The sequence below is a fragment of the Xenopus tropicalis genome, chromosome 3, assembly GCF_000004195.4.
Source record: "Xenopus tropicalis strain Nigerian chromosome 3, UCB_Xtro_10.0, whole genome shotgun sequence".
Lineage (NCBI taxonomy): Eukaryota > Metazoa > Chordata > Amphibia > Anura > Pipidae > Xenopus > Xenopus tropicalis.
This window is the reverse complement of record NC_030679.2, coordinates 84,186,403-84,211,854: the sequence shown is the minus strand read 5'-3', so window position 1 is coordinate 84,211,854 and position 25,452 is coordinate 84,186,403. Positions and strand designations below refer to the sequence as shown.

General features: G+C 37.0%; 1 protein-coding gene and 1 long non-coding RNA gene across 4 annotated transcripts in view; one reads left to right on the top strand and one right to left on the bottom strand.

Moving 5' to 3' along the window:
* LOC105946852 overlaps positions 1 to 25,452 on the top strand; it is a 209,489-nt gene that overhangs the window by 35,445 nt on the left and 148,592 nt on the right. For both annotated transcript variants that reach the window (XR_001170337.3, XR_001924215.2), the window contains one exon: positions 17,589 to 17,720. This is a non-coding gene — a long non-coding RNA (uncharacterized LOC105946852). The remainder of the gene's footprint in view (positions 1 to 17,588; positions 17,721 to 25,452) is intronic.
* prkcq (protein kinase C theta) overlaps positions 1 to 25,452 on the bottom strand; it is a 46,643-nt gene that overhangs the window by 9,219 nt on the left and 11,972 nt on the right. The window contains exons 2-12 of one of the 2 annotated variants that reach the window (XM_012958369.3): positions 20,426 to 20,850; positions 17,555 to 17,754; positions 15,831 to 15,891; positions 12,963 to 13,122; positions 12,425 to 12,456; positions 12,249 to 12,334; positions 10,625 to 10,754; positions 7,860 to 7,969; positions 7,106 to 7,211; positions 5,022 to 5,182; positions 3,825 to 3,998 (exon numbers count right to left, since the gene is read on the bottom strand). In XM_012958369.3, coding sequence (XP_012813823.2) covers positions 3,825 to 3,998; positions 5,022 to 5,182; positions 7,106 to 7,211; positions 7,860 to 7,969; positions 10,625 to 10,754; positions 12,249 to 12,334; positions 12,425 to 12,456; positions 12,963 to 13,122; positions 15,831 to 15,891; positions 17,555 to 17,754; positions 20,426 to 20,537 — 1,332 coding nt within the window. In that variant the 5' untranslated portion in view covers positions 20,538 to 20,850. 2 annotated transcript variants of the gene reach the window in all.

Sequence of the window (25,452 nt, the reverse complement as noted above, 5' to 3'; positions counted from 1 at the left end):
AAGCTTCTTCATGATTGTCATTTAACTCCTACATATTGTAGGTATGATATGTACTGCTGTGCCAAAAAACACAACTGGAGACTCTTTGCACTTGGAATAGCTGGAGTGCTGTCCTTTCTTTTAAAGGGGACCTGTCACCTTAAGAAAAAATTCCATAATTGTTATATTTGTCAAGCAAAATCAACTTTATTTACGCTATATAAATTATTTGAATGGTATTTTCTTCAGCCTTGGAATTCACAATTGCAGCAAGCAGGCAGATGCCATTTTGTGGACACTTTTATTAAGGCAAGCTGTGCATCCTGCCAAAATCTTTTTTCTGTGCCAGTATGGGGGGAACGGATACCCATGTCCATGCACTGGTTACACAGTTACATGGTGAGGAGGGTGGGGAAATGTGAGGAGGGCAGCAACATCTAAGAAGTTCTGAATTGAAAGTGAAAGTAACTGTCTGCCCCACCTCTATGCCTAAGGCAAAGAGGCAGGACAGGCAATTTATGACTGACAGCTGGGATTTTAAAATGCTTTTATAATGGGTAAGGATGTCGTAATAAAAAAATATTTTGGGTTTGATGTTTAATTTGAAAAGGGCTTTTATTATACAGCTTATGTCTGGCTGACAGGTCCACTTTAAAACATCTTTGTTGCATCTTGTCCTGTTGAGCCTTGGGGCTTGGGATTTGCACTTGCTAGTAACCTACATCATATTGTTACTAACCTTACTAAGTGTATTGTGATACTTGCCAAGCTAACCATATTATAGTTAGATTTCCTGATACATGTGCGGTATCAGTAGCTTAATCCTGTCCACCTTTAAGGACAGCAATGTGCATATATTGGACTGAGAAGACTCCTGTGTGAATGCCAAAGGCCATGTATGCCAAACTGGAAAAAACATCCCTGAACAGAGGAGGGGCACACTTCCAGTCATGTACAGTGGTGTGAAAAACTATTTGCCCCCTTCCTGATTTCTTATTCTTTTGCATGTTTGTCACACTTAAATGTTTCTGATCATCAAACACATTTAACTATTAGTCAAAGATAACATAATTGAACACAAAATGCAAATTTTAAATGAAGGTTTACGTTATTAAGGGAGAAAAAAACTCCAAATCTACATGGCCCTGTGTGAAAAAGTGATTGCCCCCTTGTTAAAAAATAACTTAACTGTGGTTTATCACACCTGAGTTCAATTTCTGTAGTCACCCCCAGGCCTGATTACTGCCACACCTGTTTCAATCAAGAAATCACTTAAATAGGAGCTACCTGACACAGAGAAGTAGACCAAAAGCACCTCAAAAGCTAGACATCATGCCAAGATCCAAAGAAATGCAGGAACAAATGAGAACAAAAGTAATTGAGATCTATCAGTCTGGTAAAGGTTATAAAGCCATTTCTAAAGCTTTGGGACTCCAGCGAACCACAGTGAGAGCCATTATCCACAAATGGCAAAAACATGGAACAGTGGTGAACCTTCCCAGGAGTGGCTGGCCGACCAAAATTACCCCAAGAGCGCAGAGACAACTCATCCGAGAGGCCACAAAAGACCCCAGGACAACATCTAAAGAACTGCAGGCCTCACTTGCCTCAATTAAGGTCAGTGTTCACGACTCCACCATAAGAAAGAGACTGGGCAAAAACGGCCTGCATGGCAGATTTCCAAGGCGCAAACCACTTTTAAGCAAAAAGAACATTATGGCTCGTCTCAATTTTGCTAAAAAACATCTCAATGATTGCCAAGACTTTTGGGAAAATACCTTGTGGACCGACGAGTCAAAAGTTGAACTTTTTGGAAGGTGCGTGTCCCGTTACATCTGGCGTAAAAGTAACACAGCATTTCAGAAAAAGAACGTCATACCAACAGTAAAATATGGTGGTGGTAGTGTGATGGTCTGGGGTTGTTTTGCTGCTTCAGGACCTGGAAGGCTTGCTGTGATAGATGGAACCATGAATTCTACTGTCTACCAAAAAATCCTGAAGGAGAATGTCCGGCCATCTCTTCGTCAACTCAAGCTGAAGCGATCTTGAGTGCTGCAGCAGGACAATGACCCAAAACACACCAGCAAATCCACCTCTGAATGGCTGAAGAAAAACAAAATGAAGACTTTGGAGTGGCCTAGTCAAAGTCCTGACCTGAATCCTATTGAGATGTTGTGGCATGACCTTAAAAAGGCGGTTCATGCTAGAAAACCCTCAAATAAAGCTGAATTACAACAATTCTGCAAAGATGAGTTGGCCAAAATTCCTCCAGAGCGCTGTAAAAGACTCGTTGCAAGTTATCGCAAACGCTTGATTGCAGTTATTGCTGCTAAGGGTGGCCCAACCAGTTATTAGGTTCAGGGGGCAATTACTTTTTCACACAGGGCCATGTAGGTTTGGATTTTTTTTCTCCCTAAATAATAAAAACCCTCATTTAAAAACTGCATTTTGTGTTTTTGTGTTTTGTGTTATCTTTGACTAATAGTTAAATGTGTTTGATGATCAGAAACATTTTGTGTGACAAACATGCAAAAGAATAAGAAATCAGGAAGGGGGCAAATAGTTTTTCACACCACTGTAGATTGAAAGATTAAAACCTGACTGAATGGTACCATTGTGACTGGATCATACGTTCTCACACCTGTGAGTTTCAGCCATCACCTAACTGGATAAGTTCAATAGAACCATTATGATTGGATGTCTGTGTCTGTGCTACCCATATGGATTTTAATGCCAGGGATTTCCCTACCAGTTATTTGGACTGAGGAAGCCATTAGGATGAGTGGTAAAATGTTTGCAAAAAAATCAGTCCAGTTGCTTTAGATCTAATACTAGTAGATAATTTATATCATGACCTGGATGAATGAGAATCTTCATAGACAGAGCTTAATCTGATGTTAGCACATGTGTTGCATCCATCATGGGGTAAGTTTTTGCCCATAAAGAGAAATGTACTTTTTAGCTATATATGCTCTGGCTTAATATGAAACAAGGAAGGAGAAAGACACAATTTTCTGGCACACCTATACAATTTTATTTTGTGGGTTTTCTTTTCCCACTATCTAACCTCAGCACACACAGAAAAAATTGTATAGGTGTGCCAGAAAATTGTGTCTTTCTCCTACCTTGTTTCATATTAAATATATTACACATTGTGCACCCTGTAATATAAATAAATGGTAGTGCGAGGTTTTCTTTATTCATAGATAGATATATGCTCTGGCTCTGATTGTTGAATCTGTTTCAGTGATGTTTTTTTGTAAAAGATCTGTATAGAAGCGTCACCAGGTATGTTTTCTTTAACTTAAATCCTTCATTCAAAATGAAAACCAGGAGACAGAAGCAGCAGATGGAGCTGAAGGACAGTAAACTCCAAAACGGATAAGAAACATTAAAGAAATCCATTGCAACACCAGTAATATGTAGAAATAATTTGTACATATTAAGACATTTATGATGTCTTTATTCTGTGCAAAATTAGAAACTTTCTATGTGACTTTTTATTATTGTGAACAAAGAAATGTAAAGCCAAATACATATATATATATATATATATGTATATATATATATATATATATATGTATATATATATATATATATATATATATATATATATATATATATATATATATATATATATATATAATATTTATGTTATTGAAACAAAAACTGCAGCCAGTGCAATGTATTAAAGAACATCAAAGATATCTAGGTTGCTCTTCTAGACAGTGATTCACATTTGCCTAAATTGGATGCATGCATTTTATTGCCAAAATAATTCCATAAGCTTCAGAACTTGATTTCTCTTGTTTTCTTAAGCATATAAACTCCAATGAGTTACTTACCTTTGTTTGGAATGTACAGTAAAGATGGGTGAGGAATGGATGCTCCCATGCAAGTGAAAGAACCCTTTTCTCCACCATAGTGCACTCAACATCATCATCCATAAGAACCACATCCTTCTTCAGGACTTTTATGGCAAAAAACTGATTTGTCCTTTTTAGTTCAGCGAGAAATACCTAAAATGGAGCACAGCAATGTAAGTGAAAAATAGTATGCCACTTCCCCCCATCCCTATACAGTAGCTTTGGTGTAGTGGTCTTATACAATTTGTGAATTATGGTTCCAGAGACTACAGACAAAGAATGATATAGAGTGCAACCATCAGTGACTGAAAATAAGAAAGATGCCACTGGGTGGAGGTATTAAGACCCTCTGCCCCATCTGAAGGAGTTGTAAATGCAAATTATAACACACTTAAACAGGAATAGACCATCTTCTCCCTCCTGCACCACCTGTATACAACTTATGAGTTAGCATACAAATGTATAGCCTGTGATTTCAGGAAAATAAATGTTGAATGCTTAGTTATCGTTTTTCTTACTTCTAGCTCCCTTTCCATCTAGGACACGCCTCACTGGTTCACTGGTCATGAGCTTTGCAGTAGTGATGTGGTGACCTCTGATGACGGTCAATGAGTGCAATCAGAGTTCTTAAAATCATTTATACAAATAACAAATCACCTTGCCAATCACCCATAATCAGTAATCAGTAATACATTTTATCCCTCTTACAGAAAAAGTGCTGGAGACCTGGGTGGCCCACCATAAAAAATAAATAGCTGCCACTTTGCTCACAGAATGATAGCTACTGATGAACACAGCACTAATGCTCAAATGATATTCAGTCATAAAACATTAGTTTTACAATCTGCCAATGCTACTACTTGCAAGAACAAAAACTGACTATATATGCAGTGTATATACTAATATGTGCTACGCACAGAATTTCAAGTGGAAATGTTAACCGTACAAAAATGTTATATAGCCATGAAACTCACGTTTAAAACAGGGTTTCTTAACCTATGGGACTCAATTTTAAATGGTAATCAAAATAATGTGCATAACTGGTTCTAACACAAATTTTGGGTTGCAAAGCCAATTTTAGGCTTTATTCTCTGTTCTATGTGGAAGAAAAGTATAAGAAACCCTGATTTATAAAATACCTAATACTATACATTGTGATATATTGTAAAGTTGTACCTTTCCAAAGCTCCCTTTCCCCAGCATTTTATGAAGAACGAAGTCTGAGAAGGTCACTTTAATCTGACAGCTTGACTGTTCAATTTTCAGTTCTGGCTCTGGAGGTGACTCTTGGACTTTTATACTTTCAATTGGCGATTCCCAAGAAATACCTTGTGATTCTTAAAATGACAACAATATACATTTTCAGTTCCATTATGTATCATAATTACAATGCTAGCATAATATTAGGTAGAGATATTTATAGAGATCACTTTGTTTTGGCAAAAAGGCATGCTAAATAATAAAACAATTAAAGTGTAATTCACATACAGAAAATAATTATTTACTTCATATATTTATATACAGGTATATATTTAACTTCATAAATCTAATGATTTTTTTCAAATGTAAATGTACTTTGAAATGTATTTACAAATAGATTAATCTTTGGAGTGCTTATGGAATGCTTTTGGAATGTAAGCAAAGCCATACAGCAGAAAGGGCCAGATGGTAAGGCTCCCTCAATTTAGCCAAGTACAGTAAATAGGTGGAACTGCATTAAAACAGTCCAAAATGCATGCAAAAGTAATGTAATTATTCCATCTCTCACTGTCTCTCCATCATTCTTTGACTTTTATTATAGATATTCTATAACAATAAGTTTTCATCATTTTAGATTTTAATACACTGTATTATTTTACAGTATCTAGAAGAATTAAGTCTAAAACAACTGGACTTTTTTGAGTTTTTTCTTGAAAACATTTCACCACTCATCCCAGTAGCTTCTTCAGTTCAAATGACTGGTAGGGAATTCCCCGGTATTTAAACCCTTGAGCCACAGGCATCCAATCATAATGGTTCCATTGAATTTATTCAGTTAGGTGTTGGCTGAAACTGACAGGTGTAAGAAAGTATGATCCAGCCACAATGGTACCAGGTGATGCAGGTGTTAATCCTTCAAAGTACATGACTGGAAGTCTGACCTGTTGTGAAACTGCCGGGGTAAGGATGTCAAAGCATTATACATTGATGACAAGCGGTGTCGCAGGCCCCCTTCTCTGTTCAGGAATGGTTTTTTCAAGCTGGCATAAATGACCTCTTTCACACCTCTTTCAAACATCTGTCCTCTCGGTCCAAAATATGCATGATACTGTCCTCAAAAGAGTGTCCTTTTTCCTTGAGGTGTAGATAGACTGCTGTGTCTTGTCCTGAGGAATTTGCCCTTTTATGTTTGACCATTCTCTTACAGAGATTGTTTTATCTCCCCAATGTATAAGTCAGAGCACTCTTCACTACACTGGACAGCATTGACCACATTACGTTTCATGTGCTTGGGTGTAGGGTCTTTAGGGTGCACCAGCTTTTGTCTCAGAGTGTTGCTGGGTTTGAAAAACACAGGAATGTGATGTTTGTTTAAAACACATTTCTGATGTTCCAGCAACATATGGGATAACTATGTTTCTTCACCTGTTGTGTTCCTCCCTTCTGTTAGCTGGTCTGGTCTTTTTGCTTGTCTTTGATTTAGTTTTTGATAAAGGCCCAGGAAATCCACCCACACAGATCAGTACTTGTTTCATTCCCACCACCCTTTGGAACATAAACTGGGTGTTATTAGGACTCTACATAATCAGGCTGAAACTGTGGCATCTAATGCAGAGACTAAACAGAAGGAATACAAACATCCAAAAGGATCTTTGAAAACTTGTGGTTACCCAGACTGGGCATTCATTAAAACTAAATAAAAAACAGCTGCCCATGTAGATTCAAATAAGAAGATTCCAGGTGGATGAACTGCTTCATTTTTTAGGTAATGATAGTTTGTACATGTGTGAAACAATGCTTATCCACTGTTAACTGAACCTAGGCCAACAGTAGCCAGTTGACAGTAGATGTAGCTTACTTGACCAGTGGTGTGCTTGTTTAGCCTTCAGGTTCATGAGCTCTTAGTTCTGAACTGTTGCCACCAAATAAACTCTACCCTGACTGGGCAAGTCCTTTTCCTTTTATATTTTGAATCATATAAAATTGCTGTTCCACCAATGTGATAATGCTGCAGGCAAGCCAAAGACCTTTAGTGTATCCAGTTTAAATCCTATACAAACCTTTCTTTATAGATAATACTATAGGCTGGTCTTGTGTATTGGTTGTGGGACCAACATTAACAGGCCCTTCCCTGTAAATAAATTCTGAATCGCGCTGTCTTCTGTCCTAGTATTAAAAGAAAATTACATGAATTCAGCACGTTTGGTTAGTTAGTGTTAGCATATAACATAAAGGCCAGAGAAAAACTATTGACAGTAGCCTGTCATTTTAACATAAATGATGCATCTTCATAAGTAAAAAGGGGGTTTATTTCACATTCCCTTTTTACTAAGTGTAATGTTTGTACAATATATTTGTACAATACGTTTCTTCTGTCATTTACAATAAAAAGGAGCAGAACAACTTGCCCCTTTTGTGCTGCTCATTGTATTGTGTGTTTTTACACTTGGAGAAACAAGTAGGCAGATTATCCTCTAATTTCCAAGGCTGCCAGGAAACAAGTTTAACTGCTAATTGTTGAATTGCAATGAAGAGTACAGGGGCACAATGGAGCTCTAAACATAAATACTCATATTGGCTAAAGTATTTGAAATGTAATTTTCCCCAGTGTTCCCATTTTCTCCTTTTAATTATGACTAGTGGTTTATTTGCAGACTATTTCCCTCTGATATGTAGCCCAATTGTAGTTAAGGGCAGCATACCCAAAAAATGGCATTTAAACATTGATCAGTTCTTTAAATGTCTGCCTCCTTTTGCCTCTACCCTCCCCCCACTTTCAGACATCCAACATGAAAACAGGCCTATTTTCTTTACCTGTTGGGTAGTCTCTATCATTGCCAGAGCTTCTGCCATTAACTTCTGGTTAACCCCACAGAGATTTGCAACTTTCACGGCACATTTGTGGTGAACATTCATATTGCACTCTTTAAGAAATAAAATATTAGGTTATTATCAATGTTATCTTCTTAAAATTAGATATTTTATAGTTGATTTGATAATTAATAGCACACTTTCAGCCCAGTGTATGTGAAGTTATTCTGAAAGTTTATTAAAGCCACACTCATTTTGTGCATGCTTCTTCCCATAGCTCATTGTGTAATACAGGTATAGAATCCATTATTCAAAAAAACAAATCTGTTAGGTTTAATTCATGTTTAAAATTTTTTTTAGTAGTTTTAAGGTATGGATATCCAAATTACGGAAAGATCCCTTATCCAGGAAAAAAAATCTCTGGTCCTGTGACTTGTGGATAACAGGTCCCATACCTGTATAAGGCACACATTTTGCCATTTGCAATAACTCATAACAACCAATAAAATATTTGATTTGAACAGTTAACATAGAGTTGTAACAGGGTACCCCAAAGAACTGTATAACTTTTGCAAAATAAAGTATGGATAGACCCTATAGCTCACACTATCACTGCAAGGAGACTTTTAACCACGTTTTAAACACCTAGTACTGAATCGGAGGTCCACACAAATTGATGAACATATGAACGGAAACAGTTTTATTGTTTCCTACTTCAAAGGTTATCTCAGTTCTTCAGCTACTTATATAGTAGCAATTTTAATTAAAACAGTATTTGGGTTCACAGGGTAACTTCTCCCACTGCCCACCTTCATCAGACTCTCATTTACTCAGCAGTCCCTCTTGGAATAAGGGGTCTGGCCCAAAGAGGGGTTCCAGATCAAGGACCTAGCCCTTTTCCATAGTTACAAGGACCACCAGGATGCTGACCTCCCCGGTGGAGCCCCAACTGCTCAACAAGCTTGCCTACTATCTCTCACCATCTAAGGAGATTTCCAAGGACTATGACTTACCATTGGATGACCTTCCTATGTAGTAGTGATAAATTGGCTCACCTTGGGCTCCTGTTGAGGTAGCTAACCTTTGGCCATAGGCGTTTTTAGCACTTCTTTCCAATCAGATAAAATGGCTAGGGCATAATACATAGGGGCACATTTACTAATCCACGAATCCGAATCACGAATGGGAAAAAATCGGATTGGAAACGAAAATTTCTGAAGATCGCAAATTTCACGAAAATGCTTACGAAAAAATCGTATTAGTCACGAAAATATCGTATTGGCGATCCGAAAGTCACGAAATTTTCGTACCGAACAATTGTAAACAGTGGTAAAACCTTTCCGATTTTTTCGTGCAAGCGTCCAAAAAAGTCGTCCGGATGCCCGAAAAAATCAGCGAAAATACGCTCGGAGCGTTCGCACGAACGCTCGAGCATTCATGCCTTTGTAAATGTGCCCCTTAGTCTGCTATATTAACTTCCCGGGTCAGCCTTCTGAATGGGATTTCTGACCCCATACCACCATCTAGTGACTGAATGTAATAGCTATCATATAATATAAAAAAGCCCTCTTACAAGAATGGTTGAAATAGCTGACTAGACCCGTAACAAACTGTGCACCATTTATTACATAACCCCATGACACTCATTCTTTATAATTACTTATGTATATATTCCAATATATTTATTTTCTGATATATATATTTATAGAAAAGCACAGTGCCCCTGGGGTTCCCCCACTGAGTGCGATACTATGCTTTTCTATTCAACATATTTACCAGCACCAGGAGTTAATTTTACAACCCAGAATTAATAATGCACCTTTTACTATATGGGAATAAAGGCTTGGTTAATTCTTTCATAGGATGCGCTATCCCCAAGAGCTGGTCATGCTTTATGGGATGTTGGACACATTTCCTAATTACTATTGAGAAGCATGCATGCACACCTCTTATGGGCAAGTAGACTATTCTAGAAAAAAATACTACTGTTTCCTTATCTGGAATGTTTGCCCATGGAGAATACATTTTTGTGATAGGTGCTCTTTAAGATCATGGGTACTGACTTTACGGACTCATAGGTTATAAATCCTTGTTGAAGGTATACTGGACTCATAGGTTATAAATCCTTGTTGAAGGTATACCTCTGTCTCAAAAGAATTTATATCTCTGTGTAAGTCTGATACAGAGCCAGGGATTACCATGTGGTTCTATTTACAGCCATCAGAAGAGTACAAATAAGACTGACCTTTTAAGTGTTCAACTTGTGTGGCCGAACAGAGAGTTAGCTGGAAGGGGGGCTATAGTTGGACCTATTATTTGTATACAATTTTATATTACACAAAAATTACAGTAAACTAGATTTTGTTTAGTAACAGATACTGCTCTACATGGAAGTGAAAATACTTTATAAACTACAGTTGCATTGTTGAATGTTGCTCGCATATTCAGTTGCTTCTACAAAGAGATCTCTATAAGTATGCATGCTGTGTGGTTTGTAGATGCAACAGAACAGAGAGCAGCAGTGGGGGACCCCACGTAGTTGATAATAGTAAATGGTACCTAAGCATAAAACTTTAATGGCATGTATAAAAAAAAAAAAGAAAAGTACAAAAATATGTAGTTGCTACATACATTTATGTAGCGTATTTGCCCTTTCTTGCCAAAAGAACCATATGTAAGTGAATACTTAGGGGGTGTCACTGTGACAGCAGAATCACTGCTTATCATAGCTTTTTTAAGTGTTTCAATAAAAAGAGTTTACCACATACCAGCGCACTTTAATCCCTGACGTGCAAGACCCCACAGCAGTGTCCCGCAGTGTTCACAGAAAGTAGGACTTCTGTAATTATTGACTTTGAATCTGTGTGGCATGTCAATTTTAAATCTTTCTTTGTGAAGCTGTAAAAAAATAAATAAAATTAAAGGTTGTTTAGGGATTTTGTTATCCATTGCTTGCTGTCTAAGTGTAGTAGAAATAACTTTGAATGGCATATAGTGAAATGGACAAAATTATTGAACAATCTTGTCCTCAATATTTTTTTGTAATTAAAGGCACTATGTAACTCTTTTCCTATAAGTATTACAAAATGTATCCTTTGTGTAAGGCTAATGCCAGACGTGGCGTTTTTACGCTGCGTGTTTTCTAATTTTCTCGGCGGCTGAAAAACGCACGATATCATCATCCATAGAAATAACTTAGTCTCGATGGAAAACACACTATGCGTAAATAAGCTAGAAAACGCGCTACAATGGACTTTTCATGCGTTTGCCGAAATACGCCGTTATTTGCACAGCAACCTATTCCTATGTGTACACAAAGTCAGCTGCCAGACCTTGTGGAAATACGCAGCGTTTTTATTATTTCGCACTATTAGCACCATGGGAAACAGGATTTGCTACTTCACCAGTACTGAAAAACGCCATAGTCAGGGGCTGTGTCTGGCATCAGCCTAAAACGTTGTTGGAATAAGCAAAAGTTAGCAAAAACCAATCCTTTTCTTTTCTAAGCTAAAAAACACACAATCTAAGTGGAGGTTTGTGTGTACTAAATACAATCAACACTTTGGTAAAACATACATTTTGCCTAAAACATAAAAATATTACAGAGAGAACCAACAATTTAAAGACTACTGCTATTCTTTAAACCCCAGCTGTGGTCATTTTGGTGTAGAGCAACCTCTTTCTAGGTCTGCCTGACATTTGACTTTTCTCTGGCTCTAGTTTCTTTAGACCAGAAGTCACTGAAGTTGTGTTTTTTCTCTCACCTGAGAAGGCCCAAAAGCTCAAACCTTTTAAATACATGTATTTATGAAAATGACTTAGAAATGACTTTGGTGAAGTTAATAATATGAGCAAATATCCACTTGAGACCCTTACGTTTCCTTCACACACAAGGCTCTCCAGTGGATTTTTATTGATGTTGTTAAGATGTGGATATGGAGAAACCCAATTACTGTTTGACAAGCAGCATCAAATTCAACTCAATGCAGTACACAGGGAGGTGTTAAAGGTTATTTTTCCTTGGTGAAGCTATCTTTCATCTTTAGTCTCAAAAATGTAAACAGGAATCTTTGGGAAGTGTAAGGAAGTTGTTGTTATTTATTTCTCCAATACAGGCCATCTAAATAGCTGTAGGTATGGCACACCTACATTGTAGTTTCTGGAATAATGTAGCTGGTTGTTTCTTCAGTTGGCATTTGTGTGACAATGTGTGCCTAACTCATGATGATTCCCATTACCCACATAAAGAAGTGAGCTGTGACAATTCTCCAGCTGCAGTGAGCTGTGATTGCTACAAAAATATCAGTTGCCCCAACCTCACTGCAATAATAATTTGCTTTCATTTTACTAATGGATCCAGTTAGGCCACACAAGCTATAAAAAAATACATACCACTGTTTCTTTACTGTTGACTGCAGACCCCGTGCATTTAGCAATGACTTTATCAATGCATTTCTTGTGGATTGCTGCATTACACTCTGTTTAAAAAAAAAAAAAAATCAGAAAAAGTGAAAAGTTGTTTGTTTACTAAAGTTGGACTACTGAAAAGGAAAAATGTGTTTTCTTACGTCTGCATTGGTATCCTTGCTTGTTAAGCCCCCTGGGAAATGTAAAAAGAGATTTATAAGTTTATTATTCCATTTATTATAAAAATTGATTTCTACTGTGCCAACATATATTTCTTAACTTCAGGTAAAGTAAATGGTACATTAGAAATTACATCAGAAAAGAAACAGTGTAGTGCAGCTTATGTAAAAGCTCACCATATACACTGTGGGGCAACGGTGCACGTTCCCTAGACTTTAAGATAAGGGGAAACAGCCCTCAAACATTCTGCAATTCTAACTCTGTATTCCCCTCCCCATGCAGGTTTTTATATCCTATTACCATACTAGAAAAGCTTTTCTATTATAAGGCATAACATACTTCTTTTATAAAATTATCATATAGATATAACATGAGGATAGGAGATATTAAATCACCTTTCATCCTATATTAAAGTATTTGTCCTGTGGCTTACGTTAAATCTATACACTTGCTTATACATAGGCCCTATGTGGGACATGGGTATTCAAGTAAATCAGAGAGAAATATATGGTATACTACCAAACAAATTCATGGCAAACTGAGCAAAAAGTTGGTTGAGGGAAGAAAGTGGCTGTAAATTCATGGCACTTGACTTGGTGAACTTTGGCCTGTTTCATAGCCCCACGTCGCTGATGTAAAGCAAAATGACTGGAGTCATCTTCAAAGTGCTCCTTAGGATCTGCACAAAAGACAGACAGAAACTTTAAATGGCTTTATATGTACTTGTATCGCTTTAACATTTTGTACAGAAAGTGTTTTGAACTTGGGTAGTAAATGTCCAGGACAAGATTTGTTGAGATTTGTGTAATGTGTTCATAATCTCTGGTAAATATGCCCCTTATTTAACTAGGAGCAAAGATGATTACAGCAATTCAGAAAGCATCAAGAATCAACTGGAGAGGGCCTCTTTTGCTGCTTGGCAAAATATAAATTCGTAATTCATAAATCCACAATTAAGCATATCTATAGCATGTGCTGTAGAGGTGCCACAAGGTTCTATTTAATTACCCAGCAAAGCATTGATGGTGACGTTTATAGCTGCAATGTCACTTCAGGAACTTTGATGGAGCAAGATGTCATTGCACTTTGGTTTGAAGTAAAATTAAAAGTACATTGAGGACCTGGACTTAATGCCTGAGTGCAGGTCTTAGTAAGTTCCTGAGTTTACTCTAATTTGTTGTACAGTTATGGGATCCCTTATCCGGAAACCCGTTATTCAGAAAGCTCCAAATCACTGTATTACTTAATCTTCCTGTTCCTGACTCTCCTGCTTGCCTCTGACTGTTCTGATCACTGCCTGCCCTGACCTTTTATTTGACTATTGCATCCTATTGGATACTGTAAGGGTTAAAAATTTTGTAGGATTTTGCTTTTCATAAAAGGAGTCCTATCTACACATTCACATATGTTTATAATTTACCTTTGACCTAGGCTCATTCTTAAGGTATACATACTCAGTAGTCTGAGCTATATTCAAGTGTACCAAGAATAAATCAAGTAACAATCTATCCAATGAATTGTCAAATGTTAATTTGGAACTTTGTTGAAATTTATATTTGCCTTAAAGATGTGCTCTGGGTCAGCAATCTGCCTCTCTTCTTCTGCAAATTGCTTTCCAGATCCAGTCTACCCAGTCCACTCCAACCCAGATACTCCCATTGGTATGGCCAACATTCCTCCTGACCTTCAACACTCCATTTTAGAGCAAACCCTGGCCACAAAGTGTAAAAAACTCTGGATCTGTTACATGCCTCCTTTAAGGCTATTCAGTACTTTGTTTGTGGTATTCTCCAATCTCTGCCTGTGCCCTCTCATACTTGGAGTCTCCTAGCCAGTGACTTCATTGTTGAACCTTTCAGATATAACACAGTAATATGAGTTTTAACGGATTGTTTCAGCAACATTTGATCACAAACTCTCATCTGCTGTGGAACTGTGTCAACTCTATACTCTTAACATTTTTTGTCTCCATGGCTTTCCAGGTGGAAATTGTTTTTGACAAAGGTTCCTAGTTTATTTCCAAATTGTGTTGATCACTGAGTAAGTTGCTAATCATCATCCAGTTCTTCAGTTCAGTCTAATGGAGCTAATGAGCAAGTTTCCATTTGCCAGGACAAATGGTTTGACCTTCTACTCTGATAACAATGCCTCTCATGCATCTACAGAAAGGTCACCATTTATAGAATTTTCTCTTTTCTCATGTCACAGCTGCCATGACAGTATTGCCCACATGTCTGCCATCTGGAATTTCTCTACAGAGAATCTTGAAAAAATGTATCTTGCACAGACAATCTACAGTACATGATAGGAAATGTAAATCTTCTCCACAGTACTCTACCAGGGAAAAAGGTTTGACACCTGCAAGAATATTTGTTAATTTGAAACCACAGTTTGACTTATACTGTGAAATCAATGTTTAAGGGCTTTGGCACTCGGGGAGATTAGTCGCCCGCGACAAATCTCCTGTGTCTCGGGTGACTAATCTCCCCGAAATGCCATCCCACCGGCGAAAATGTAAATCCCCGGTGGGATGGCATATGTGGTGGCGCGGTTTCCCCTCGAGGCAACTTGCACGATTTCACTGAAATTGCGCCACCGCGTTTGCCATCCCACCGGTGATTTACATTTTCGCCGGTGGGATGGCAATCTGGGGAGATTAGTCGCCCGCGAACAGGGAGTTTTGTCGCGGGCGACTAAACTCCCCGTGTGCCAGAGCCCTAAGGGAGACTGAACCCTCTGTTCAGCATGAGGGAAGGTTCGAAGGGAGGGTTCATCCCACACGAAATGTTGAAATAAAAAAAATAAAAAAATTAAATGGCAAGGAGGCTAAATTATATATATGTATATGAATGCCATTGCTATTCTTTTATGATCTACCAAGAGTATCACAGAGTTTCATCTACAAAACTGGGTCACAAATTTCAGCCCTCTTCACTGTTCTTGAAATTACCAGTTCTCTTGATGTTTAGCTCTAGCTTCCCCCAGGGATACTAATCCCAAATATGTTTCACATGTCAAACCAGTGATATGTTCCATGTGTTAAAACAGTGATTTCTAGTCATTTTATATTAATATAGTAAAATGACGATGGTCTTGTCTTTTACAAATTCAGTAGCTTGGTAGGGAATGAAATGACATTTGTGCAATGAAAGGGACAGTGTCCAAAAAGCAGTAAATGAAAGCTCTGCGCTGAGAATGCTACTGTGTGGACTATGTTCTTGAGATATATCTTTACAAGAGATAATCAGGTTTACATGAACTGCAATATATCTTTATCAATCCAAAAACATAAATGTCTGTGTTAATGTAAAAAGGTATATACACCATAGATGTAGCTGTATACTGATTTGGACTACTTAAAACGTAATCCAAATTGTTTTAACTTGCCTGATTGTTCCAGGAAGTATCTTGCATTAACTATCATTCTGCCTTGTGGCTTCAGCTCTATCTGCAGGTAAAAGAAAAAGTGGCAGATTTCCAAAGCAGAAATTATTATTTAATAAAATTTGTTTAAAAGGAATGCTAAGAATTTGAGTTAAAATAAGTAAAAATGATTTTCCAGTGGGACCCTATTCAATTTTGGGTTGAAATGAAAACTTTTTCATATGACTCTTTCAAGCCCCATAGTTACATAGGGTTGAAAAAAGTCCAAGTAAACCCAGCTCAGACAAACCTATACTGACCTATCTATACACTCACATACATAAACTATAATTACAACCACTAGTACTAACTGTAGATATTAGTATCACAATAGCCTTGGATATTCTGATTGTTAAAAAACTTATCCAGGCCCCTCTTAAAGGCATTAACAGAATCTGCCATTACCACATCTCTAGGAAGGGCATTCCTCAACCTCACTGCCCTCACTGTGAAAACCCCCCTACGCTGCTTCAAATGGAAGCTCCGTTCCTCTAATCTAAAGGGGTGGCCTCTGGTGCATTGAACATTTTTATGGGAAAAAAGGACACCCCCTATCTGCCTATAATCCCCTCTAATGTACTTGTACAGAGTAATCATGTCCCCTCGCAAGCGCCTCTTTTCCAGAGAAAACAACCCCAACCTCGACAGTCTAACCTCATAGCTTAAATCTTCCATCCCCTTTACCAATTTAGTTGCAGGTCTCTGCACTCTCTCCAGCTCATTAATATCCTTCTTAAGGACTGGAGCCCAAAACTGCACTGCATACTCATGACATTCAAAAAGATTTTATTAATCAATGCAATTAATAAATCAGTTCAGTCATTTTTTAAATGTGTGCGCTTTTAGTATAAGAAATTTAAATGTTGGTGTTTTTATAAGCCATAAAATGAGAGTTGTCCTTTACTATTCTCTTCATTGTCCCACCATCATGAATAAGATAGGCTTATTTATAAAGGCTTCTTAAACTATACCAAGTAATTAATTGTGCAAATAATTGTATTGTGATATATATCAGAGCACCACTGTGCAATCTCCAGAGGACAGAATGCCATGCAGCTGCTCAAACCATTCAAGCACTTTCTGCTAAATTGACCCAGGTATTGATTTTGCTAAATTACCTTCAATTTGTTATGACCTTCCTGGCAGCTAGGAAGGTAATATTATATTGGAAGCATGTTTAATTGTGTTAGGATTTCCTAAATTGCTATTTCAGAAATAAACTCCAAAGACTCAGTATAATAAGTTCCTCACTTCATCTACCTGTTTCCTGTGTCTCATGTATAGATAAGGACAAGTTCATTTTACAGGGGGATTAACTGGAAAGGAGAATCTAATTAAATAACTTCTTCTACTCTCAAAGTTGCTCTAAAGAACCAAGGAAAAAAAATATTCATCACAAAAATGTCTTATTCTAGTGTTACAATGCTAGCCACCTTCCATTACAAATCACATGTATGCCTTAAATGTGTCTTTATTATACTGTATGTATTATGTAATAAAAATGCAGAGCATCACATCAAAATATTTTCGTTTGTTGGCAGAACTTTTTTGTGATTTTTGTAATGCTTTTTTTAAAAAAAACTAAAATAGTAGTAGAATTTGGCACTGCGTTGCAAATATGTCCTATCATTTTTCATCCTTTGCATTCATTTTTGACTTCCTAAGACAAAAGTCTGAATTATACTCACCCAAATCTCTATTTTCCCATTGTTCTTTTTGCAGCGCTCAGCCAGCGAGTTTAATTCTACGGTTGTTTCTGAGACCACCCCACCTGGTTTGCCTTTTACAATGATGTGCATCACCCTTCCCTTGTTAATATGGGCATCAAATGTGCTGTCCCATGGAGGATACATGGTAGGTTTCTTCTGGATGAGCACTTTCCCATTTTCTGTGTGCAAAAAGATAGGAAACCAATAAACCATACAAAACCATACATTTAATGAAATCAGTGATGAGTAAAGAAAATGGCTGGTGAAAATTTTTTGTCTGCTCGATTAATTTGTTAATTAACAAAAGAAACAAACCGTTTAACAAAAGAAGAAGTGAGCAGACGAGACTGGGTAGATATCATTTACATTATGGCTTTACGCATCACTGCTAGTTATGCACTTTTCTCAAAATGTATGTGAATCTCCATACATTGTTTCCTAACTAAATAATATATGGAGAAATGCAATGCATAGAATCATTCTGTGTGTTAAGTATACATTTTGTGTTAACCTTCAGTCATGAAGGTTGGGTAAGTTTCTTGGCTACTCAATAAAAATAGGCCATACAAATAGCAATTTAGATAGTCTTTGTATGGCCTACCAGACTAATGTACAATCTAATGGTACATTTTAAATGTAAAATACACACAACACTATTCCATTATACAGAGCAAAGTGACACTGTGGCCATACTGGGGTCCTGGGAGATATTCTTTACATCTTTTAATAAAAGAAAAGTAATCGATGCATGTACAGGTGAGATCAAGAAAATATTTTATAGGCAGCCATAAAAGTGAGGGTAATTAAGTCAATTGTTCAAGACACTATACAAAGGTCTAGGGATCAAACTAATTTCTTATCGAGTCATAGGCTAGTTATGTATCTGCTGAGCTTTTCACTGAACTACTAAAGACATATAATCGATGCATTCAAAATATAGCAATGATTATAATAATAACAATAACAATGATGATGATGATGATGAACAATGACAATAACAATATAATAATATTGACACTAACAATAATTTGCCCATAAAAATTATAATAGTAGAAGCAAAAAAGTAGAACATGGAGATATATCACATTAGTAGGAACCCACAGCAGTAAGGACAAGGGTTAATTATTGAAAAAAAAGAGGGGATTTTCCACCACAAAAGTATATAATGGCAAGGAAATACAAAAAGAAAATCTAACACAAAGTCCTAATGTATTTTGTGCCTAAAAAGAGCACTTGCCCCAAGTATATATAAAATGCACAGAGACTATCTGAAATGAGGAGGTAGGAACTGTAAGTACGAGGGGAAGCCGAGCTTATTAAAGAATGATATTTTAATGAATCGTTCAGAATGAGAACAGGAGAAGTTAATTAGACAAGGAAGACAGTTACCATAAATCACTCTGTTGGCAAGACCATTCAAATTTTAAAACCTCAAGTATCATGCTACAAATCCATTATTAGACAGGGAAGCACAACATTATCGGTTTCAGATGCTCTGGTGTGAATATGGCAAGAGGTATACCATTACAATTTAGTGTCCAAACACAACTTGTTTGTGGGACTCTAAGGACCATTTACTGACATTTACACAATACAGTGCAGAAAAATGCTAAAAAAGCATATATAAATAAATGTATATATATATATATGATATGCATTCAGTTTTAGTTAGTCATCTAGATATTTCCCCCTCAAATCTTTGTATCAAACACTGAATGAAACAAACCTTCTCAAATAGAATACTGGCAGATAATTCATTTAACTTATATATATATAATCTTTCCTACAGATCTAAGATGTGTAGCCTAATTCATAATATAAAACTAATGCCTATTGAAATGTTCAAAAGTTAAGAGATAATATGATTTGTATTTAAATGCTGTAAATGTTATCCTTCGTTATAACATAACTTAAAGTTGTTTATGTGCATAGATTGCAAACTTTTGTAACTAGCACCATACTAGGGAAGTCTGAGAAATGTACATTTCCGTTAAGGTGAGTGAGAATGGTTTATATTACACACAAGGAAATGTTTCAATGGAGTCAATACTGAAACCGAAAAATGCTATTTTTTATGACTCAGTATATTTTGCACTGGAAAGAGTGCAGGATGGAACATTCTTTGTACAAGTACTTATTTTGTTCAAAATGGTGGTGATTTCCATGGGTTAAATCTGCTTGCGGCCCCTAACAACTTGTCATCCTAGGCCTGGTCCTTTTACCAGTAATCTGGCCTATTTATATCTTAATTCGCTTTATATAAAGGAATACTTATAACCCACAGGTGCAGTTGTGGCTGTGCAAAATAAGCACAGTTCATTAAAGATATTTGCATCTAAAACCGCTTCTTGCTATTCTGGAAATCATGCTCAAGTCCACCTATTGTCGTAGGGGAACCCTGGAGCTCGTGCGTCCTCAACATGGTGATAGTTCCAGGGTTTGCACAGCATCCTGTGTCAAATGCCACAGTAATTATGCACCTTTAGTAGTGGGTGCAGATGTAATTTCAATGTCTACTGCTACAAGATATGAATCCTGATAATTCATAGATTTTATAAGCAGTGCACTAACTGCAACAGTTGGGACTCCTGGACAGATTTCTTAAGCCACTGCTTGCCATCAGAAGTGCAAACTTGACTTGGCACAATCCAGATCTGCAAGATGATCCACACAGGGTACACCTACTATAATCTGTCTTCCCAAAGATGTGAAGTAGGTCATTTTAAACGGTACAGCCTACCACATTTGCATAGCAGTTAGTGTACTGCTGTATTTATGGACAGAGGGGTTTAAGAGACATTCATTAACAACCAGAGTTAATTATTTTTTTAAAAACTATAAAATACATACCTGTTTCCACAGCTTCCTTTATAATAACAGCGCAGTAATGTCTTTGATTTCCCTCCCCATTAACTGGAACAGCATCAAAATTCGAAAGGCTAATACGTAGAAAAGGAGACATATCTCTTCCTGTATGTCAGACAAATCAAAAAAAAAAAAAAAGAAAGGAAAGTTGCTTCTTTATAAATGGAAAGTTGTTCTTCAAATTTATCTCTGACAGGCAGCGGCATATGAGCTACCAGCCTTCACACAAGAGGTTGTTCTTTCCCTGTGGGAGGAAGCTGTGTGCTCTTCTGTTAACTGCATGTCACGAACACCAGTCACATTGCTGCCTTTCCTGATTTAGCTGGTCCGGCCAACAGCATGTTCAGTCTAGAGGCACCTGTTGTTTCCAATTCAAGGAATCTTGCCTTCAGAGGTACGGTTTCACAGTTCTTTAGAAGAAAATAAAAGTAGGCCAATTAAAATTTAGAGGCCAAAACTTTTTTAGATTTTGTTATTAAATTAAAATAGTGGTAGCTATCTAATTAATGTTTTTGTCCCACCTACTATCATACATTACAAAAATAACATACCCAAAGTATAAAGGAAAAGCTGGTAGTAGTAGTTAAACACAGGCCTAGACAACATATAGTTGATTTTTACTAGATCTAGTTTTTACTAGACTTGATTTCCTGGGGCTTCACTGTAACAGGGTAACCTTGCCCTGCTGCTCCTCTCAAGCATAATATATGGATATTATGAACAAACTGTTTTGTACAGAATAGGTGAAAAATTCATGTTTTTAGAGGTGGTAAAAAATTGTCATGCATTTTTTTTGCCGGCTAAAAATTTGCACAGGAAAAATACCCCATTGTCTCCAATTCATTTGTCACAAGAAGGAAACGCAGAGAAAGACACCCATTAACTCCAATGCATTTTGGAAACATGGTGCCATTTCACAAATTTTTCAGTAAAGCAACAGCAGTGAGACTTTGTAACAATACATTATAACTTAATTGATTATGAACACTTATCATTTTTTGGTATTGCTGTTCCTTTAAGTAAAAAGAATATATCTACAGGAAGATGGGAGTACACAAACATGCAAATTTGCAATTAGGGCACTGCTATATATATTTTGCAGGGCAGTATTTATAGTGTTCTACCCAAGGCCATTATGGAGAATAGCCACCCAGCTTTTTGGAAACATGCTACTCAAATATATTCTAGCTCTGACAGTGCTTCTATTCTAGCCTTACCCTAAATCCATTATACTGAAGTTCACCTTTCACTTCAGTGGAAGTTCCAGACAGCACACTATAATGACTTTCTATTGCTTTCTGTTTTCTGTATGTTGTTGTTTTTTTTAAACTGAAGGTTATAAAAATAATAATGTTTTATTTTAAACCTTTCACATATAAGCTATGTAAACCAGGTGGCTGGCTTTATAAACTATTGAAATTTGATACATTTCTCCTCAATGTTATCATGCCAGCAACAGGCTTTATTAAAGCTGAGGGAACTTTCTTACTAGGGGCTAAAGCTGCTGAAAGATTTGTCAACTAATGTTGACAAAAATTAAAAAGTCAGCAATTCAGCTTACTGAGTTTTTTTCATTTTAAAACATATGTCAAATTAACTTACACTTTATAAAAATGTCAGTTCATGGGAAAGAAAGCAAATGAAAAAGTATGGATTGATGATGGATTATTTTAAAAAATAGTTGAAGGTGTAAAAATAGTTGAAGGTATGAAAGCTTATTAAATAAAAGGCAATTAAAGCTGAACCAGTACTATATGAAAAGTGCAAAATATTGGTTACATTTTATCAAGTTTTGAAGTCGCTATTCTGGGTTTTTTATTGTGATCATTTTGTGCTAATGCTGCACCTTTACGTTATAATCCTGTTTAATTAAAATTGCCTATGTTACAGAGCCTGTGGCATTAATTGTGTTGTTTGCATGCCATTAAGTAGGAGTGCCTATTGGCACAACATGCAAAGTAAGCTTTGGAATTATAGCATGCTCAAGGCAGGTGTAAAATATGGAGCTCCCTTGTACTACAGTATACTACACCTTGTGCCCTACTCTGCCAGTTAGGGGCAACGGGCAAACTGGTGTTCGGTAAAAGTATAGAAGACTGCAAGTTTACTTTACTGAATGGATCTTTCACTGGTGCAATTTGGCAAATGTCTTTGCACATCACTCTGCACCTTGTGATTGTGAATTAACCATTAAGTATGTTGGAGAACAGAAATACAGCAGTGCTCCTTTATGGTCATACAATGCAGAACTAGGTGCAGAAAATATTCTATACCTAATTCAGAAAAGTGTGTGCATATAATTGCACTCATCTATACTTGCACTGTTGACCAAAATGCTGGTTGTGCCTACTTTTGTAAAAGAGCCCTATACCTTAAACCGTAAAAATATTGTATATATGAATGTCAGACTGAAAACTGAAGAGAGTAAAAAGTGGTAAAAAAAACCCCTGAAATATAGAAACAGAATAAACCTGCTTTTTGGTTGTTGTGGTCTCATTGACAGAACTAAAAGTAGAATGGTTTATAAACCACACAAAATAAAATATTTTCTATCACTGTCTACATTACTAAAAGTACATTTAAAGCAAACTGAATGTCAGAAGAAGCTTTTAATGTAACCAAAAGTCATGTGATTTTAAGGATTTTGATTCGGTTTAACCAGACACATACCATTTGATCCGTGGCTACATATTCCTTCCCACCACATTTATAAAAAGACATTTTCTGCATAGAGGCTTCATCATTCAGCAATGATGTGATTGGATGTCTGTGACTGTACTACCTCCAAGGGTTTCAAATGTCATTTGAACTGAAGAAGCTACTCGAATAAGAGAAAAAACTCCAAAAAGTCCAGTTGTTTTAGACTTAATTCCACTAGATACTGTATATCATGACCTGTATGAATGAGAATCTTCATAGACATATCATTCAGCAATGCTTAATTATTTGGAATAGACACAGATGGATCATAAGTAGGACATTGTGACTGATCCGCATCCACTGCTGGGGAGTCCTGACCACAGCTTTAACCATCTATATTCTTTCTAGACCCTTGACCTAATTGTGAAAGTCTTATTCACAAACAGCCCATACTTAAAATACAACCGTAACTACATTTCAAACCAAATTGACAGTATTCTTTTCTTTCTATATAAGATTCGCTATTCCTACACCACATCTTACTTTAAACATGGGAAGCCAATGACAGACACATCTATCTTTACAATAATATATGCATTTGCATAATTGAACTGTTCATCAATTTACTCTCTAAAGTTAACCATCCATCTTTTCAGATCTGGAATTATCTTTAGCCTTCATTATCATATTATAATTGCTTCCTCTCTCATGACGGCCCATCTTAGACCCTTTGAATGATTTTATATGTTTTTCTGTAATGGTCCTTAACTTGATCAAGATGTGCTTCTATATTGTTTAAGCCCAAATAATTCCATTCTCTGCCAGTCATTTGATGTCTCTCCAAGGCTGAATAGAGTCCTACCATATATAAAGTCTCTTATAACTTTTCCACCCAGTTAGTAAAAAAATGTCCTTCAAAGAGTTTGGTACATATTTAGTACCAAATGTTTTTTATTGTGAACGTTTGTGCTAAAACATTATCCTTAACAACACATCATACCCACAAACAGGAATGTAACAATGATTTCCAGTAATTATAACTAATGGAAATGTATTTTAAGAAAATAACACTGAATTTTTGACATATAGGTATGGGATCCATTATCTAGAAACAAGACATGCCAGAACATCAAGGATCTGTGGGTAAAGAATTTATCAGACAGGGAACTCACAGAACCAGAGAAGGATGTCTTAGCCAAGGGACTGAACTTTGCAGTGGCCCCACGGTATGTACCAGTGGTAGACTTCATCACAGCCACAGAATCATCCATCCACAACAATAAGATACCAGTGGATTAGGCTGAAAACATCCGGTTAAAAGTATCAGCAGCCCTAGCTAATGCTAAAGTTCCCCCTTCCAATCTAAGTCTGCAAGAGAGAAGGGCTCTGACATCACTTGCCAAGGACTCAAGTGTCACCATCCTGCCAGCAGATAAAGGAAGGTGTACAGTGGTACTGAATACATCAGACTACCATGCCAAAGTGTCCACACTGCTCAACGATTCAGACACATATGAGCAACTCAAGAGAGATCCAACAAGCAACTACAAGAAGAAGGTTATAGACTGCTTGCAGCACCTTGAGAAGGAAAAGGTAATCAGTCCAGCTTTGTACCGTCGCCTTTACCCAGGCGAAGCCACTCCATGCCTATATGGACTCCCAAAAATACACAAAGAAGGAGCACCTTTGAGGCCAATTGTCCGCAGCATTAACTGTGTGACTTATAACATTGCTAAATACGTGGCCAACATCTTAGCCCCCTTAGTTGGAAACACAGTACACCACATTCAGAACTCCATGGACTTTGTCAAAAAAGTGAAGGAGTTAAAGCTGGAGATCGATGATACAATGGCGTCCTATGACGTAACATCTCTGTTCACATGCATACCCACTGCCGAGGCAATTGATACAGTGAGGAAACGGCTGAAACAAGACACCACCCTCAGCAGCAGAACAAAGCTGACCCCAGAACAAGTTTGTTCCTTACTGGACCTATGTCTCAATACCACTTACTTCAAGCACAAGGAAGTTTTCTATAGACAAAAACATGGCTGTGCCATGGGTTCGCCTGTGTCTCCAATTGTAGCGAACCTTTACATGGAAGAAGTGGAAAAGAAAGCCCTGGACACCTTCAAGGGAACAACACCAAGTAATTGGTTCAGATATGTGGATGACACCTGGGTCAAAATTAAAGAACGCGAGGTTCCAGCCTTCACCAAACACATAAACTCGGTGGACAAAAACATCACGTTCACAAGGGAAGATGTGAAAGACAGCAAACTGGCTTTTTTGGACTGTGCTATAGTTATCAAAGAGGGGAGGGACCTGGATATTGAAGTATACAGGAAACCCACCCACACAGATCAGTACTT